This window comes from Accipiter gentilis, chromosome 7, assembly GCF_929443795.1.
Source record: "Accipiter gentilis chromosome 7, bAccGen1.1, whole genome shotgun sequence".
NCBI classification, from domain to species: Eukaryota; Metazoa; Chordata; class Aves; order Accipitriformes; family Accipitridae; genus Astur; species Astur gentilis.
In genome coordinates, this window is record NC_064886.1 from 4,996,653 (window position 1) to 5,015,706 (window position 19,054).

The 19,054-nt window shown below is 41.3% G+C and overlaps 1 protein-coding gene across 2 annotated transcripts; it reads left to right on the top strand.

Moving 5' to 3' along the window:
- The first annotated feature begins 818 nt into the window (after positions 1–818).
- LOC126040737 (melanotransferrin-like) lies at positions 819–18,096 on the top strand. Of its 2 annotated transcripts, XR_007506701.1 has the most exons (19): positions 819–862; positions 3,402–3,539; positions 6,039–6,202; positions 7,337–7,436; positions 8,486–8,662; positions 9,148–9,310; positions 9,413–9,477; positions 10,147–10,304; positions 11,393–11,579; positions 11,747–11,895; positions 12,118–12,208; positions 12,508–12,576; positions 12,866–13,048; positions 13,333–13,489; positions 14,232–14,314; positions 15,563–15,747; positions 16,138–16,324; positions 17,085–17,249; positions 17,338–18,096. XR_007506701.1 is itself a non-coding variant. In XM_049805575.1 (18 exons), the coding sequence occupies exons 2-18, from the start codon at positions 3,488–3,490 to the stop codon at positions 17,132–17,134; spliced, it is 2,220 nt and encodes a 739-aa protein (XP_049661532.1). In that variant the 5' UTR covers positions 819–862; positions 3,402–3,487; the 3' UTR covers positions 17,135–18,096. The 2 variants fall into 2 exon arrangements, 1 of the variants encoding a protein (XP_049661532.1); XM_049805575.1 differs by having other exon boundaries at positions 17,085–18,096.
- The last annotated feature ends 958 nt before the right edge of the window (positions 18,097–19,054 follow it).

A 19,054-nucleotide genomic window follows, 5' to 3' on the forward strand; every position in this document is an offset into this window, starting at 1 on the left:
CGGCCGGGTTCCCAGTGAGGTGCTTCTCCTCACAGCCGGTCCTCCCCGGGGGGGTTACATAACCTCAGGGGCAGCAGCTGCCCCCCTCTACCAATTTCTACTAAACACTTACACACTGACCACTACAGACTGTGAAACCGAGTTAAAATTATACAAGGCCACACGCTTTTCTTTCTTAAAAAAAAAAACCGTAAACCCTTCACCTTTCTTTCCAGCTTGGAGAACGAGACTCCTCGCACGCGCCCAGGGGGACAGGGCCGAGTTACCAAAACCAAACCTATTTTCACCCCGGCAAGGAAACGTCTGCGAACGAGGCGGCCGGAGAGGAGGGGGCGGCTGCAGCCCCCGGCCCAGAGGAGGCCGGGCCACCGCCCAGCTCCTCCTCACGCCCCCCGCCCCCGGGGGACCGGCTGTCAAGTCAGCGGCAGACCGCTTCGCCCCCAGCGCTGCCGGGAACCGGACAGCCTCAACCCCTTCGCCGCCGGGCCGGGCCGGGCCGGGCCAGGCAGCGCCGCGCCGCGCCGTGCCGTGCCGCGCCGTGCCTCCCGCCCGCCAGTGCCCGTACCTATTCCTCCGCAGCGCGGCCACGCCGCCCCGCGCTACGGCCGCCGCCATGTTCCCGCTCCGCCGCCGCCTTCTCTGCTGCGTCCCGCGCGGGAGGGCGGAGGGCGGAGGGCGGGGCCAGGCGGGGGGGCGGGGCCGGCGCGGGGCGGTGGTGTGAGGGGACGGGGGTGTGAGGGGACTGGGGTGTGAGGGGACGGGGGTGTGAGGGGACGGGATGTGGAAGGGGTCGTTACCTGAAGGGAATGTGTTGTGTAGGGACGGCACCGTTTCTCAGGGGAGAAACAGAATGGGGAAACGGGTACGAAGGTGTTCCCCAAAGCGGGATGGGGGATGTGGTGAGGGTTGTTCTCTGGGGGGGGGGGGGGGGTGGTGGTGGTGGTGAGGGGGCAGGGTTGTCCCTGAGGGGATGTGGTGAGGGGGCAGGGTGGTCCCTGAGGGGATGTGGTGTGGGGACAAGGCTGCTCCGCAAAGGGGGTATGGTATCGGGACAAAGCTGTTGCCTAAAGGGAGGTATGGTTTGAGGAGAGGACTGCTTCTTGGGGAGCTGAGGGTGCAGCAGTTGGGGTTCAGTTGCTTCTCAGTGTTGCTCTTGAGGGGCAGGTAAGTCCTTGGCCACAGATATGGGAACACCAGGGATGTCAAGGCTGGGGGCTTACTGGGGGGGAAATGACACGGGACAGAGACAATGCTGTTCCTGCAAGTGAGATGTTGGGCAGGGTAGTGCAGTAACATCTGTTCCTACTCTGGTGTCCCTTGCCTGTGTCCTAGCAGCACAGAGGGGATTTTATAGAGATTATTTTGTTTCCAGCCTGTTAGATGCATCCCTAGATACACACGTAGATGCTACATTACTGGGAAGTAACTAATTACCATTTTCTGACGGTGGTAGGGGGGTAGTTTTGTAGGGTGAATCAATAGGGAAAGAATTCCAGAGTCCTGCCACTGTGTTTCTGCATCCTCAGTGCTTTAGGGTACGGTCCTTTCAGCGGACCTGACTACATTTGTGATTAATGTTTGTTTGTTTTCCTGACCAGGCCTAAGTGAAGTCTACAACAACTTCATGTCATCCTTTTTTTTTTTCACATCACCACAGACAGCAGCATAGTATCTGTACAAGTATCTTAGACATGTACAGGAAAGCCTTTTATTTTTAAATATGTACAATTTGAGCGGAGATCCAGACGCAGCCCTCATGTAATGGTAATATTATTAGCTGACTGAATTGCTGGGAGGTACATATATCCTGTACGTAATGGTAGGATTGGCAGGAAGTAAAACCTCAAAGAAGGTGGGATTTGATCCTGTTAGGTGCTTTGCTACAAGCATTGCAAGAGCTATTATTAGCTTTGATGTCTAACTGCACCCTGCTGGTGGTCCTGACGGACAAGTTTCCCCAGAAGTGATTCAGAGGTTAAGGTGTAGTTAGATGAAACACACTTGTTTGTAGTGTATATTAATTGACATTGACTGAACTGATCAGTGATCTGTCCTATCTAATCTTTCTCCCTGGAATTAAAAGTAAATATGTGGACCTTTAACTATTTTAAAATTACTTTATCATATTTTTTGTTTTTACATTGGTTTTGCTTTTTTTTAACATCTGATAATATATTGTATTAAAAGATTATATAGACTGCACTCACTGAGGAATAAAACATACTTCCCAAAGGGTACTGAGCTGTGCTAGGCCTGTGCAGGTGAGCCAAGTCAAAGAGTGGATTAATACCAAGTTGTTCTCTTAGCAAATGAGAGAATGGAGATCTTAGGGCTTGAGACCATTTGTTCAGGGAGTGCAGGAAGGAGTGAGCAATGCAACTCCTTCTGTGATTGGATTAGTGGGAAACATAACACCTCAACAAATGTTGCAGATCTAGTGAGGGAACTTGTGAAATGCAGAGATAAGCAATGGAATCCATGTATGTGAATGCAAAAGAAGCAAGTGGGGAATAAAGACTGTGAATCACTAGGAAAGAGTACATAAGGCAACAAAAGAAATCTGGGAAAAGTGTTGGCAAAAATGCATGAAGCAGAGAAAGTGCTAAGAAAATCCATAAGATGAAGAAGGAAAACAAAACTAGGAAAACGACTTTCTTTCTCCAGGACTCTTGGACTAGTCAATTCTTCCCCGAACAGGAAAGATGAAACCATATTAGCAATATTTTATGCATCATCAGATCAGTTTAGTATGCACACTTACGCTTTATATATATATATATGTATTTTTTTTTCCCTGCTATAGAATTAATGATGTTAATCATGGCTGCTGTAGAGTAATTAAGAGGTAATACTCCAGGCTAAGTGTTAGAAAACAGGGAAATAAGCCAGTTTGGATGAGACTGCTGTGCTAGAATGGAATTAAGAGAGTCAAGAAAGTCAACAGCGTCACAGTTCTATTCTGAATTCTTAGGGAGGCATGGGATTACTTTTTGTTTAAAATTACTCAGTAGATAAACCATTGTCAGCTGAAAAAATAAGGTAAGAAGGTCCCTTCAATATTCTGTAGAGAGATATGTTCAGTAGTTTGGACAACTCAACTTTAGATATCTTTTTTTGTAAGATAGAGGTAAGTCTTACCTATCTATCTCCCAAAGGCACTTTGGTGCCTTTTGAAACAGGAGAAGCACAATTTGTTTCAAAAGCAGAGGCTTACATTTCTTCCTATGCCTGTTCATAACAAAGCAGAAAATGCACGGGTATTTTCCATCTATAGATAGGAATAGGACACTGTCTCTTTCTCCTTTGCATACAAGGATATACCATCCTCTGACAGTTTGGGTTTTTTTCTTAAATCTTGGTTTATTCTTGTTGATGCCTGAAACCCCTTTGTTATCTTCCAGAAGCTTTGGTCATCACTGTGGAATTCCTGGTATGAGAAGGCAGAGCAGCAGGGTAGAGAGAGGATCCTTGCTGAACTGCTGTAATCATGAAGACAGTGATTTTAATTGTCCTAATCATCTTCACTTTGCTGTCTTCAGGTAAGGCTGATACAGGGAGGGAAAGAGAAAGGTGACCTCTGGATGGGTTACCAGGATACAAACTCTAATATGTGCTTTGGTTTTATTTTCTTCTGTGCAGAGAAGTTGCAGCTAGAACTATGCCTGTGATTTCCATTTGCCTGTATTTTTCTTGTTTGATCATTGGCAGATGGTGACCCTGTTAGTTTTGAAGCAGCTTGATACACTAGTTTCTTAGTAATTCAGTGAAGGCTTGTTTCCTTTGAATAGCTGAGGTCTGCGTACTCATAAAAGCTGTCAAAATGAATCAGTGTTATTTCAAGCTGCTCCCCTCTAAAACCACAACGGGTTCTTTTTGGAATTGTGCCGAATTAACATCAAAACAAGTGGAATACTAATGTCTGATGCTATACTCAAAGAAATAAGAACTTCAATGTTTTAATTGTAAACATTATTTATTCCAGGCAGTATTTTTGTTTAATATTAATAGATCGCCAGAGATCCAAATGCTTAAACACTGGGAAATGACAATGTTAGAGATGATGTAGTGTTTTCTATTCATTCAGTCCTGGTTTTCATTACATGGTATAAGATTCTCTTAAGTTACATAACTGCATGGTATTTTTATATATAATAACCTTTTTTCTCCTTAAATGTATAGTATCTTCTTGAGATGTATATGATGATGTATTTCAGAGTAGAAGGCATTTAATAGGAAGAATACAAAATAAGTCATAGTACGTCCAAGATGGAATAAAATTGGAGTCTAAAGCAAAAGAGAAAATTTTGTTGACGTGTCTGGACTCCCATAAGATGTAGCTTTATAGTCAATTTAAACCAATCATACCCCCGACTCCTAGTGGAAAAGGAGGTTTCACCTTCTTCTTGCATCTTCTTAACCCCTTCTTTCTGCTGGCGCTGTTTTGGGTTCTTTTTATTGGTTACTTAGGTTTCAGCTGGAAAAAGATCTGACAACTGAATAGTTCAGTCATTTCTGCCCAGTGTTCCTGTGCAGGTTATTTAATCTCTTTGTTTGGCACCCAGAAATGAAGATAATTATTACTAACTTCCTGCTTGAAAGAATTAAGATTTTGAGGATTTTGTTGTTAATGTTTATTCAATACTCTGTTCAACATAGTACATGATCCTTCATTGTCAACAACCAAATTGTCCCTAGTTCTTGTCTTTCATTGTGAGTGTTGTCATGGAAGATAAACCCCTCTATCTTGAGGGAAATCCAGCAAGGTACTTGTCATTGCTGAAGAAACACTTAGACAGTACATTGTTTAGAAACAGAAGAAGGTCCAAGTCACAGAACTGTCATCGTAATTTTGAATAGTCCTACATCCTCACCTCTTGGGTTGAGGGGTTTGGTTTACTCTATTATAAAGTCGCATTTAATTGTCAATTTCTTCCAACTTAAAATTTTCATATGTCTCCTCTGATCTAAGGTTCTCTGACCCTGGAGCTCTGATATGCGTCTTATTATTTAAAATCAGGTAGTATTTGTCTGGAAAGAAAATGGGAAGAAAAGACTATTCTAACAAAGCATGGTGTTCAGTGGGAAATGCTGTTCTAACAAAGCATGTAGCTCAGTGCTGTGAGACACCTGGGACTTGGAACAGTAGCTATTGTCTCTTTAAAAAACAACAATCCCCTCTTCAAAGACTAAATTCAACAAAGCTAAAGCAACTTGATCCGCTCTTAACATCCTCCCTCCTTATTTCTTATTTCTTATTCTTTCACAGGCTTAGTTCTGAATCACTAGAACTTTGTAACAGAAATATTAAGATTGGTATGGATAAGTTCAGCATGGGAATATGTGTGTGTGAAAGCATCAGAGGAAACAGCAGAGCAAAGGTTAGAAGAATGGCCTGTATTGATAACCAAGGACACAATTGACAGCAATAAACCTGATAAACCCTGGGGAATGCATTGTTTACATCAAGATTAGGAGGTCTGTGCTCTGATAAGGTCACATCACAGTTGATTTGTCAGGAGAAAAACTGCAGTCTGATAACAGAAAGATGGTAACAAGGTTACCCTACATTGTGAGTGCCATTCCTCTTCTTGCTATCCCAACAGGAAAACAGACCATAGCCATACAGATGTCCTTGCTTTTCTTGCCTCATTTTGGGTGACAACCTTGCCTAAAATTCATGGAGCATGAAGCAAGGAAGATTCTGAGGCAAAAGGTCATGCCATAATAATTGTTGATTCTTGAAAAATCTACCCAAAAACTAGTTTGTTGCTGCCAGTCAAGAAGAAGAAAAGAGACTTAGTAAAGATTCAACAGCAAACGTTCATTGTCCTTCCTGTTGGGCAAAAGTGATCCTGGTCGGACTGCTTGGGCACATCTCTTGGGTGCCTGTGAGTATGTGGATATTTGAGTGCGAGTGAGCAGAATCAACTTACTTGTGAAGTTAAATAAAATAACCTCCTTCTTCCATAAGGTCTTAAACTGAGTGGTTTTTTTCACTAAATCCTGCAAATCTTGACCTTTTTTTTTTGATCGTCCAGGGAAGAAATTCCGATGGTGCACCCTTTCTGACCTAGAACAGAGAAAGTGTGCTGAACTATCCAAAGCACTTACGGCTGTGCTGCCCCTTGCTACTGTCAACTCGTTTGCTAGGATTTCTTGCATCAGAGCCCACAATACACATGACTGCATTGATAAAATCAGGGTGAGTTCACAGAGATTTTAAAAACTGATTTTGAGTTCAAATCCTCTTTTGAAGAAGTAACTGGTAAACAGAATTCATGGGAGAATAAAATGATACTGAAATGATGGTATTGCATATATGACAAAGTACACCGTAGCTTAAGAGGCAAGAATTAAAACCCATGAGCATTCTCCTAGATGTACTATTTTACCCCAGCTGATGTCCGTGCAATTTCCAGGAAATAAGTAAAAAGCTGCTTGGAAATAAATGGACAAGACCAAACTAGTAAATTAAAACATGCTCAGAGCATTCCCTTTGCTTGTGGGTTTTGGTCCTACTCTGGCTATAATGAATATTTTCTCTTCCCTTTCTTCCCTGCTATTTTTAGCCCCTAGTCAGTCTTTTCTGAAGTAAAGAGCAAAGCCTTTATTCATATAAAACCCTTTAATTTGAAAAAGTTAGACATCAGACCTTTTGTAAGTGTAAGCTCTTGTAATTGACCAGTTCTGGAATGAAATTTTCATAATGCTATATGCTTTGAAAAAAAATCACTAATGAAAAAGGAAGATAAGCATGTGCTGTAGAATAATTTCATTAACATACCTAAAACTTGACTGGGATAGAGAATTTCAGTTTCTATTTTCATTCAGTCCCAGTTGCCCTCAATGGAGTCCAAATCTGACCTGGAAAACAAAACGAAGAAAACCTTTCTTGTTGGTTCAGGGAATAATTTATTTTGTGTTTTCATTCAATCCTGCAACCCTTGTTAATAGACTTAAGTTCCATTTTCTGGGTTACAGAAAGATTATAGGCAAGAGAACTCTGAGAAGGATTTGGGGTGTTCGGGGAGCAGTAGGAGGAAATAGGGGTTGCCTTTTTCTTCAGTGGCATCAGAATAGTGTTTTTGGAATGGAAGGCCCAAAGAAAAGGTGAGAAAGGATGTTACTGGAAAAGAACTGGTATTTTTCGAAGGTAACTCAGCCTTCATTGCTAACATTTCACCATGCTTTGTAGCAGGGATTCAATTAAAAGCAAAGCAAATGCTTGTAAAAATCACTGGTTACTGCTTCTCAGGCAAAAACTCTGTTCTTGAAGCTGCTCTGTTTGTTTCCCTGTAAATGCACTTGTTTTGAGGGTTTTGCTGTTGTTTTTAAGGTGAATAAAGCAGATGCTGCCTCCTTGGATGCTGGAGATGTTTACTCTGCTGTAAAGCTCTATGGTTTGACAGTGGTGGCAAAGGAGATCTATGATCAAGGTAGGTTCATAAAGCAAAAGAATAAGCTGTACTTCTGATTTGGTTAATAAATTGCTGTGCAGTGAAAGGCAAAGCTCAAGAATTCTTGAAAAGAAGTCTCTAAGTTTTCATTAACTTTATAGGAGTATGGAGGTGACTAGCAACTGTTTCTAAAATACTTAGTGATGATGAATAAAATACCAGTGGTGCTTTGTATCTAGTAGCCTTTCTGCCTGTGGTACTGTCACTAGGACAAATTGTATCTGTGCTTGCCCGCAAGGAGTTCTATGTCTTGTAGGGAATAAGAAGGGGTTTATTCAATCTGTGTCAATTCTTATACCATGCTTTACTAGTGCAGCTGAACATTTACTAGTAGTTCTTTAAGAAATTAGCTTCTGTCATGACTTAATTCTCTCCTTCTCACCCTAAAGAGACAATAATGTAAGGTGGAGAATCTTGTTACAGTAAGATTCCTCTTCATTCCTGGCAGAGCTGAACAGTCTGTGCAATGAATGATTTATAAGGCAAGAATAAGTAAGTCTGAGCCAAAATCAAGCATACAGCAGAAAATACTTGTGGGACATGAATCTGAGAAGGAAGCCAAATTAGCAGATGGATGTAGGAAGAGACTAAAGGGGATAGTATAAGAACAGAAGTTAATTTTGTTTTGGCTGAAGAACCATGAAATCATAGTGGAATTGATATGTTTCAGGTGGTAAGCATGTTCTGAGGATAAGACATAGGAGTTCTTTCCATTACAATACCTAAACAGTGTGATACAAATGTTCAAAACTCTTGAGAAGCAATTGCATTGGATGATGGAGCTGGATGATCTTGTAAGCCTTTTCTGCCAGATTTTTATGTTCTTGCTTTGCGCATCACTTGCATTGCTCGGTTTGGTGAGGTGCTGTGTAGCCAGTATATGGTAAAGTTAAGTACATATGTTTCATATGTCTAAGATTTTTTTTTTCCTTAGCCATGTTCACAGAAGTAGTTGAACTCCTGTACACAAATGGAAGCTGCAGAATTGGGATTTAGTTATTTCTGTCACATATTTTGTCCTGTCGCAGGAAATTGTGTGTTTGCTGTGGCCATTGCCAAACGAGGAACTCTGGATATCCAGAGGCTACGAGGTGTGCGCAGCTGCCACAATGGAGCCAGATGGACATCAGGCTGGAATATTCCACTTGGCTTTCTCCTTGCAAGAAATTATCTTTCCTGGGATGAGGCGCAACCTCTGAGCCAAGGTGGGTAATAGGAGCCATAGGGCTATGTCTCGCCCTCAGCAAAAGTGAGTGAAATGCAAACAGATGTAGAATGAACTGAGCTGTGCAGAAATTGAAGGGCTTTGTGGATGAGATATCCTCTTGGAGTGTTTTTGATACTGGCTCTTAGCTCTTTTCAGAACTCTTCTAGTGATCTCAAAGCAGCAGAATTGTTACCAAAACAGGAAATCTTTGTGTTCTCTATGCAACAGGGAACAAATCTTTGCAATATCTAACCGGCACAAAGATGGTTTTAAACAAGCAAAATTTGATCACTCTGTTTCCAGCAAATGTTTCAAATTTGAAGTTTAGACAATGAAGTTACATATGCTGATTTATTTATTTATTTGTTAAAGCACCATAGTCCTAATAATGTCCACAATAAGTTTGGCCCCTTTTCCTTCTTCCATTTTTTCCTATTTGACTTTTTTTCTTTCTTCCTCCCCGCCGCCCCTCCTTATCTGCAGTAATCAGTGAGTATTTCAATGCAAGTTGCATCCCTGGGGTTGGTATTGCTGCTCCTCGACTGTGTGCTCTCTGCCAAGGACAAAAATCCTATGTCAGAGACAAGAACCACTTCTGTGAGACAAGCAGTAACGAACCCTTCTATGACTCTGAGGGAGCCTTCAGGTGAGCTCTGTGACACTATGAATTTACCTTTGGGGAAAAAGAACATGTGAGGGAAGAAAAGGCAGGTGACATGTTAATAGGATGCCATTTGTCTTTCTGCAGGTGCTTGAAGAATGGAGTAGCAGATGTTGCCTTTTTAGATCACCTAACAATTACGAGTGCCACAGGTAATCCTAAAAACTCAGATTCCTTTTAACCTCTGGCTGTGCTCTTTCCTGCATGGGATTTGGGGGATACGCCTATATTTTTGTTGTTTCCACGGAAAATTCAATCCCTGCAAGCAGTTCAGTGGTACTTCTTGGCTCTCCACACAAGTTGGAAGGAAACAGAAGAGGAAAGAGTAAGTGAGAAATATTTGCTCACGGGAGATTCTTAGAATAGGAGCAGATGTTTTTATACAGGTAATTTCTTTAGCCTAAAGTCTCTGATGCAGTATTTGCATTGCCTGAGTTATAAGGTTCCTTTTAAAATTCAGTGTATTGAGCTTCTAGAATGGGCAGTTCCTGTATACCTGTTTTGTATTTTTAAACTTAGTCGAGCTCTGTACTGATGTTTTTGAAGGTGGTTAGCAGTAGTAGTTACAGGTAAGTATTTTTAAACAAACATATTTACAGGGGTACAGCTTAAAGAGTATTTTGGAGTATCCCTGGCTGAGGTCCCTCTCTTTGTTAAGAGAAGAGCGTATCAAAGACAACTCTCCCAAGTGTGCTTGGCACACTGTGCTGCTTCCATAATCTTTGAGCAACCTCCTCTGAAAAACGTTTTACCTTCCATCTCTGTGCCTGCTGCCAAGTCATGTCTCACTTCATAGATTCATGAGTATCCCCTTGTTTCAGAGTCAGAACAACAGGAATATGAACTCTTATGTCCTGATGGGACTACAGCTGAGCTGACTGAATACAGTACCTGTAACTTGGGCAAGGGGCCTGGCCGTGGTGTCATCACCCGCCACAACTTCCAGAAGATCACCAACAAATTTCTTAGCATGATCCAAGTGAGTGGATATTACAAGCTGTATATCTCCAGACACAGGTTTTTCTTCCATTTTTGTGTGGAGATTACTACTCAGTTTGCCTTCTTTCTTGAGAAATTTATAGTTAGTGTGAACAAAGCACAAAAAATTGGTTGTTCTGGGGAAGGATCCTGCATTGGCTTCTGGAAGAAGGTTTTTCTTTTCTCTAAAGTCTTCTTCTGTAGAAGGGTGGGAATAAATAAGTAAAGATGGGGAAGATGCTATAACACCCAAACTGGAAAACGGCTAATGATGTTCATCCAGACCTGGAACTTACGTGAATTCTTTTGTAGCCGAGGGAGACACATAGATTCAGGCAGGGTTCACCTTTTTTCCTCACTTTTTCTCAACTTATAAATAGTATCTGTTACCTTGACATCCAGGAATCTATTTGAAGCTGAACCTGAAATGCGTATTTAAATGCAAATTTAAAGAATTTATGAAGCTATCTGGCCCTTAAAAGAGTCCAGTAGACAGTGAAAAATTCAAACCAGTGGGCTGGGTTGTGCAGTTACGCAGACTCTGGTAGATAGCAGTTGTACAAAATCTCTTCTTTATTGAGAGATTGTCATAAGCCCTTGTCAGTGCACTTATTAACACATCTTAGCTGTGCTCCCCCATACATAGCAATGGCTATGCAGCACTATTCCTAGTACACTTCTCTGTGCTTTCTTCTCTTCCAGTACCATCAGGCTGAACAGAGCTACTTTGCACACGGTACTTCCTCATCATAAAGCACAAGAAATCTTGCACCCCTTTACTGCACTGATCTTTATGACATATGTTTCTCACTCAGCTACACTCAGTTGCCTTTCCAGGGTAGGAGACATTGAGCATAGCCCAATAAATTGGAATAACTAAGACGGGACAAAATTCTTCAAAAAAGTGAATCATATAATGCTTTTAGGACTGGAACCATCCACTCACTGCTGTACCTATGGGCTTTGTCCCACTGTCCTGGAACCCTGAGTGCTGTGTTACAAACAATTGATATGAAGGGAGGGAAGGATGAGGCTGTTACTGGAAGGATGAACAGATTTGTTGCAATTAAAAGTTTTTTTCTTGTCTAGCGCCTCTTTGGGCGAAAAGGAAAAGAAAGAGCCAGGTTTGAACTCTTCACTTCAGCACCCTTTGGGGGAAAGAACCTGCTGTTCCGAGATGCCACTCAGCACCTGCAGCTTCTTGAGGAGCAGCTAGAGATTGCCTATATCCTCGGTCTGGATTATGTAGCTCTCCTTAAGGGACTAGGCCATGAAGGTGAGAAGCCTTCTAGAGGACTGTAGCTAAGGAAAGGGAAGAAAAAGTTCTCTTTCCATGTTATTCCTCCCTGCCAGGCACAGTGCATAGACCTACACGTCTCTTAAGAAAGAACAGATTAGTGCATAGGTGACATGGTCTCACTGTGCTCCTTCCTTCCAATTCAGGGAGCTCTTTGGACAACAGTGTTGTGCGCTGGTGCTGCATCAGTGATGCTGAGCTTCGCAAATGTGAGGAGTGGGCGCTGAGTATCAAATCCGACCCATTAGTTTGTGTCCAAGCAACTTCCATGACGAAATGCATTGAAATGATCAAGGTAGGAGACTCCCTCTGGTCAGAGTATATGATAAGACCGCACAGGGTGTGTATGTCCTTGTCTGAGCTGAACAAGAGGAAAAACAGCTTGTACACTAGAGAAACTAGTGGGAATGAGAGGGAATTTATGCAGGGGAATTTCCAACCAGTGGGGAAGTACAGCTGCTTGGTTACACAATTCATGCAAATCCTGGTTTTGTTATTTCTGTAATGCTGTTGGCAGAGTGGTGAGGCTGATGCAGTCACCCTGGACGCAACACATGTCTACATTGCAGGGAAGTGTGGATTGGTGCCTGTAGCTGCAGAATGTTACGGTAAGTTCTCACGTGACCTTAGCAAGAAGGGAGGGAATCAAAAAAGTACCATTAAAAATGTAGTTAAATTTCCACAGTTTGTGATGTTTTGTGATAGAAGCAGGAATCTATATATATGTCCAAATACTCTTCCCAGCTCTTCCACTACCTGGCTCTAGCATTTGGTCTGGCTGTTTATTATATCTCTTCTGTAAAAGGGACAGAGATGCTGACATGGCTCGAGATGATTGATGGGGTGCTGCCATGTAATCTGAATGACAGCAGTTGCAAGATCCTTAATGGTTGTCTCTCCTCTCCAGGGGGAGATTGCGCCCCAGCTGCTGAGACCATGGAGGAAACAGGGAAACTAATGCTTCTTAAGCGCAAAGGTAACAGGACAACTTCGAGAAGGCAAAAGTTTTCAATTTTCCTGAGATTGCCTCTAGGATTTATGTAGGAATGTATTTGCATGCTGGTTTGGAAAAGAATTTGCTGTGCATGTTCCGTAGGAGCTTTACAGACAATGCCACGCAGCTAGGAGAAGAGCTAAGCAAAGAATACAGATCCTCTACTGTAACTGAAGATACTGTGACAGGATGAGGGAGAGAAGAGGGGGGCTGTACCTGTGTGGAATACTTAATTGCCTTGGTATCACTGGTTGTTGTCATTGTTTTACAGCACTGCCGTCTGCTTATGCTGTTGCCCTAACTAAGAAAAATGCCAAACAGATTAACATCCATAACCTTAGGGGAAGGCGATCCTGCCACAGTCACCTGTATAGTCCTGGAGGATGGTTACTTCTTTCCAGATACACAGTGGGAACTCTGGAGAATGATACTGAGAACTGTGACGTTGGCTCTGGTAAGAGCTGCTCTAGGTTATCTGTTGACTAGACCACGGAAATCTGAAGCCCCAAATGTGGGAGTAAAATGGAGATGGGGCCATTAGGATTTGATGAGCAAGTGGCGATTGCAGTCTCGGAGGGTGTTGGAGCAGCTCTTCTGCCTATCTGACTATTTGTGATTCTTCACCCTATTTAGCCCTCTTGCTAGCTATTAGGGTGGAATTCCATTCCTGTCTTTTCCCATGCGCAAAGAGCCTTTGGAATACCTTGCCTTAATCTCATCTCAGTTTTCTTTACTCAGCTTATCAGAATTACTTTTGGAAGGGCTGCATGCCAGGAGCCGATGGAAACCTGTGCAAGGTGTGTATTGGAGACAGTGAGGTGGAAGGGGCTCGAGTGTCTAGCAGATGTGCTGCAAGTCACAACGAACGTTACTATGGCAATATGGGAGCACTCAGGTAAGCTTTTTGTGAGAGTTAGAAATGCAGAGCAATAGCCGGAATTGGCTTATTATTTTGCTGATGGTTTTCTTTGGAGGTTTGGTTTTTGTTTTTTTTTTGTTAAGCAACTGGCTATGTAAACTTTTGCTAGCATTTATTTTGTTTTCATTGCAGTTGCTATAGGATGTTCAGTTGACTGGTGATTTAAAGCAATCTTGAAAACATTTCCAGAGCCAGACAATGCTTCCAAACATGTAAGGTTTAAAGCACTGGTACTGACGCATTAAAAACAAGGGATGAAAGACAGTTAGAAGGTCAGAGAGCAGAGGTGATGTGGTAAGAAGCAGTGTAGGGTGCAGAACGTAATTAAATAGACTGGAGATATTAAAAAAAATAGTTGAAGACAGAGGAAGAGAAAAATATTGAAGCTGAAAGCACTCTTATAAAATATATATAATGCATTTAGTTGAATTACGTTCTCTTTCCTGGCTAGGCACAGGTGAGGCTGCATAGACATTGTGCCACAATTTTGACTTGGGACCTGCTTTAACGGATGAAAGGGATTGCCTTATCAAATAGGTGAACACGGTCCACTGAGATCTATATTGACATCACTAACTTGTTCCGTATAACAACCAAGTAATTACAGATTAGAGGGATTCTTCCGGCTACTCCTGGTTTAGCTTCAGATGACTGTCCAAATGTCAGTTGTTGTGTAGTGGCTGTCTCTAATAACTTCTTGGTTTTTTTCTTGCACTAGGTGCCTAGTTGGCAATCCCAGTGGAAGAAGCTTTGGAGATGTAGCTTTCCTGGAACACTCTAACCTACTCCAGAACATAGAGAGTGAGATGCAGATATTCTCTTTTCCTTTGAGAATGTTCATTAGCGTCAGTTACTTCCCACACAGTGACCATCACTCACGAGGATCAGCTTTTACAGGTTTAATCTAGGTCCATGAAGTTGTGTTTGTGACTGGAAAGTTGCAAGAACCTTCCTGCATGTAGGTGTTCCAGTAAAGCTTAAAATTCTGTTCAGTTTTAGAGAGGAAAGAGGAAGAATCACTGAGTGCAAAGATCAGTGTGTGTGTTTGGGTGGTATTCATCCTTGGAGACTGAGCTAATTTTTGGAAAGCTCAAAGCTTTAAAAAGCAAGTGACCTTTCTCACCAGACCTTCTCCTATAGGCAGCCATAGTGCATGTACCTGTTGTTTTTTAATCAGAGTTTCAAGAATTAAAATGGCAGATAAGGGCGATGCTGTGGGCTGTTTGTGCTAGGGATGTTCTATGGCTTCATCATGACACAAAAACTTCCTCATGTAGTTTCACAGGCACTTAGGAATAAACAGTCCAAATAGCTTAATAGGTAAAAATACTGCAAATTATTTTGCCTTTCACAGTTTCTAAAACAACATTGTTACTACACTGTGAAATGAAAAATTTCCTCTGGGAAATACTGATCTTTGCAACACTCTAGCAATTGGATTTTGTTGATGAAAATGGTTTTGGCTACAGTACCTTAAATCCTCAATCTCTTAAATTTTGCTTACTTCTCTGACAGCCAAACTATGCTGTCTTTTCATAGAGTTGAAGAGAAAGGGAAGCCCCATTTTGTTCAGTCTGATAAAGCACAGTGAAATTGTATTTTAGGCAATTTCTGTAACAGAAGAGACTTTTCTAAGAGGAATCTCTCTAAAATCAAGTGGAGTTTTAAGGGCCTGGAAACCCACAGGAATTCATGCAGCAATGAGCAGTTTTTTTGGGGAAGCAAAGGAGATGCAGGCTGAACTGCTTTGTTTTCAGAAAGCGATCTGATTACAGATAAAGATAAGACATGATAAGCTGTTCATATGCCTTGATATTACTCTAGTTTTTAGTTTATAGGTGCAGCTTAAGTTCACTGACCTGTTTCCTCAGTGAAAACACTACCTTGCTCTTTATGCATTCCTAATAAATGACCATGTAGCATGGAGTATTTGTTTTGAACATATTAGCTAAACTTCTTCCTCTCAATTTTTAACATTTTGCATGAGATTCACCCTGTTTTCTCTTTCATTTTTTAAAAGGATTTGCTTTCACTTCATCTTCTTTTCAGATCTGGACAGCTCTGGTTGGGCAAAAGGTTATACAGCTATTGACTTTGAACTCTTGTGTCGGGATGGAACACGTGCTGCAGTCACAGAATGGGCAGGCTGTAACCTTGGCCCCATTCCCCCCAGCACAGTCATGACTCGACCAGTCACTGTCACTAAAATCTATGACTTTCTAATGAAATCCCAGGTAAGACAGGAAACAGTGAAGAAGTTAGCATGTTATCACTTGTTATGTATGACTGCTGAAAACCCTTTCAAGATCAAAAGCTTTATGTACTAAATACATGAAGTGCCTTCAGGTCCAATGTGAAAGAATTAAGAATGTGCATAGGATATTAAGAAAATAATTATTTGGATTCTCTAAAGGGGCATTTTGGCACCAGTTGCCATTCTGCAGCAGTCATACTTTTGCTGAGAAATAAGCCACTGCAAAACTGCATCTTTTTGTACCAATAAGGACAGTGCTAGGTGAAAATGGAACCGTTTTTCTGCTAGATCTTGCTGTAAAACTAAGGGTCACCAGCTTAACCTTGCTATTTATGATTCAAGCTGTAGAACTTATTTCTCTTCTGTTTAGGAATCTCTGGGAAGCAAACTGGATTCTGAATTCCATCTCTTTCAGTCGAGGAAGTATGGTGAAAGTGATCTGCTTTTCAAAGATACTACTCAGTACCTTGTTCATGCAAGTCACATGAGCTATCAGGAAGTTCTTGGAGTATCTTTCTTTCAACTGGCAGAATCAGTATTTAATTGTACACCTGCAGGTAAAGTCAAGTTTTAATTGTGAGTTCGAGAAAAATGCAAAGCAGGAAGCCTTCTGTGCATAGCTATTGCCCTTTTGTTTAGACTGAATGGAGAAGTACCTTCTAGATAATCCTGTTAGTAACAATTTTCCAAGGAGTACTGTGTTTGGAGCTCCTTTAGAGCCTCTTACAACTCCTATCCAAAAGCACTGAAACTGGAGCTCTGCAGGAACAGAATAACCAATACATTTTAGAGCAAATACGAGGTTACTAAAATAGGACTGTTTTATTCCCACTCTGAAATTTTTCCCTTCAATTCCAAAGATCAGTTCTGGGAGAAGGGAATATAATGTTCATCGGATATGCCAAACTTGGGAAAAAATAACAAAATGTTATATTTAATTCTTGAATTAATCTCCAAATAAGTTAAATAATTGCCTTTTTAAAAAGAGTGCATTAGAGAACTCAAGATCAAAACCTTTATAAACTTAAGGAATGGCTTTTTCATGATTTCCCACTGTATGAAGTATGCATTTAGCTATCACTAAAACTGAAACTGTCTCTAAGCCAGGGTCAAGCTGTTCTGGGATCTGAAAATCTGTATTGAAGTAAATGAAGATTACACAGAAAATTAGACTTCTGTGAGTCTAAGCTGTTAAAGGACTAAAATTCAAAAGGGGAATTTTATCTCTCTTCTGCTGTTTTAGTGAATAGTATCTGAAGAATGTGTTATTTTTAAAGCTGATAACATCTTTAAGTGTATACTTTTACTTGTTTGTAGGCATCTTAGACTTCTGCAAACAGGATATCTGTGCATCCTCATCAAACTGACAGCTAATACAGAGGCTTTGCAAGGCATATATATCACCGCCAATGTTGAAAACAAGGAAATATGCAAGTCCAACCTATCCAAAGCAGTCAGCAAGGAAACAGTCATCTCTAGAAAGTATGCTGAATACTCTTTTTTTTAAAGCAGATTTTTATGTTTATGATAATGTAATACTACTCACATGTCACCCCTTTCTTGTTTGGAGCATGGCATCATGTAGAGCAGCACAGGCCAGTCTGCATAACCCACAGCACAGAACTAGGATCAGCAATTCTGTACAACTACTATGGAGAAATCGGCATTTTTGTGGAAATAGCAGGGCCAATAACATGGACTAAAATACAGACTGTCATGATAGGCACAGGTTAGTTGGTAGCAGTTTGCCTTGCTTGTCTTTATAAACTGTTTCCATACAAAAAACAAGCAAACAAAAAAATCAGTTGACATTTTGGTAGTTGCAGCATTGTCCTCCTGCACCCATGATTTTGGTTGCAGCTAGATAGTCCTTGCTGAATACGTATATATGCTATAGGTTGTATATGTAACTGCCATCAGAATCGATAGTCTATTCTGCTTTTAACGGGGAAGAATGTATTTGCTTTTTTAACCAAGGATTTATACTAGTAAATCAAAACATTTTTATCTGACAAATTAATGTATTAAGGCATCTGATAGTGAGCAGAACTGGATGCTCGCAGCCTTAAGGTGAAGGAAAGCAACAGATATTCATCCTTGTAAAAAACTCCAACTTTGAATCTATGATTCTATGAAGCATCAATATATGATTTATCAATTAAAAGAATTGGTTTTACAAGCAGAAACTGCCTGAACATGATATGAAGCCTTTTGAACAGAATGCATCATGTATTTGTTTTGCCTGTTAGTGGATAAAGATTTAGAGTGGATGGCTCTTCATGGTCAGGGCTCATTTCAGTTTGCAAGTGTTATCACCTTCTGTTCCCATGCACCCTGAACCAGGCAAGGTTAAGATTTTTAATTAAAAAAAAAAAATAAATTCTTCAACCCAAACTGTCCAGTCCTTGCTACATGTATTGCAGTTGTATTAACCTTAGCTAGCAATAAATGACATGCAAATAGTGAAGACATGCTAGCTGCAATATAGTCTCCATGTATCTGCCATATAAAGGAAAAAGTGTAAAAAAAAAACCCTCCACCAAAACCAACGCGAGGCAGCAGTAAAGTATTCAGCTGTAAAATACACTGCTAAGAATACCTGGTTTTAAACAGTTTGTTCCATGCCTAGCTTGTGTTTCCTGTTGTTTGACTTAAGTCACGCCTCTCTTCCCCCTTTTCACTTCCTGAGAAAGAAAAAATTTGCAATCTATCTGACCAATAGCAAGGGTTTTAGATTCAGTGCATCTTAGCTGAGACTGTTCTCTTATCTATCCCATTTGTTCCATTGTTTGACATTGACTAATCAAACAACAGAGAGGGGATGCAAGTGCAAACTCATCTACCTTTCAGAGAAAACAGGGAAAGCTAAACGGTGAACGAAGCACGTCCCAGAATGGTAACAGAGCAAATTCCTCATAGACTGTGTCGCAGCCAGCCGGCTATAGCCCTGAAAAAGCTGGGAAACAGGAGCAGGATGCTTGTTTAGGTCCCTGAGGTGCTCCCTTCCTTTCTTTACTGGAGCTTACATGCCATCTGCAGGACCCACGCAATACTGCACTTCAGTCAAAGGGAGTTACGAGAACAGAGTGAAGAAATATATCTGCCAGCTTAGTTTTGCCAAGAGCAGCATGCAGCTGAATAGCAATAAATTGAAAAGCTGGGTTATACACAAGATTTTAAGGGGTGGTGTTTTCTGGCATAGATATTACAGATGCTTAATCGGCCTTTTTGATGTTCCTATGCTTCAGCTTTGGTTTAAAAGCACCAGTCTGATGCTTTGCATAGAC

Excerpts from the sequence above, each read along its gene's own strand:
- LOC126040737 (XM_049805575.1), top strand. The coding sequence starts at position 3,488 with ATGAAGACAGTGATTTTAATTGTCCTAATCATCTTCACTTTGCTGTCT. Across the intron at positions 11,580-11,746 it reads TAAGGGACTAGGCCATGAAG|GGAGCTCTTTGGACAACAGT; the intron begins GTGAGAAGCCTT and ends CTTCCAATTCAG. Across the intron at positions 12,577-12,865 it reads AATGCTTCTTAAGCGCAAAG|CACTGCCGTCTGCTTATGCT; the intron begins GTAACAGGACAA and ends ATTGTTTTACAG.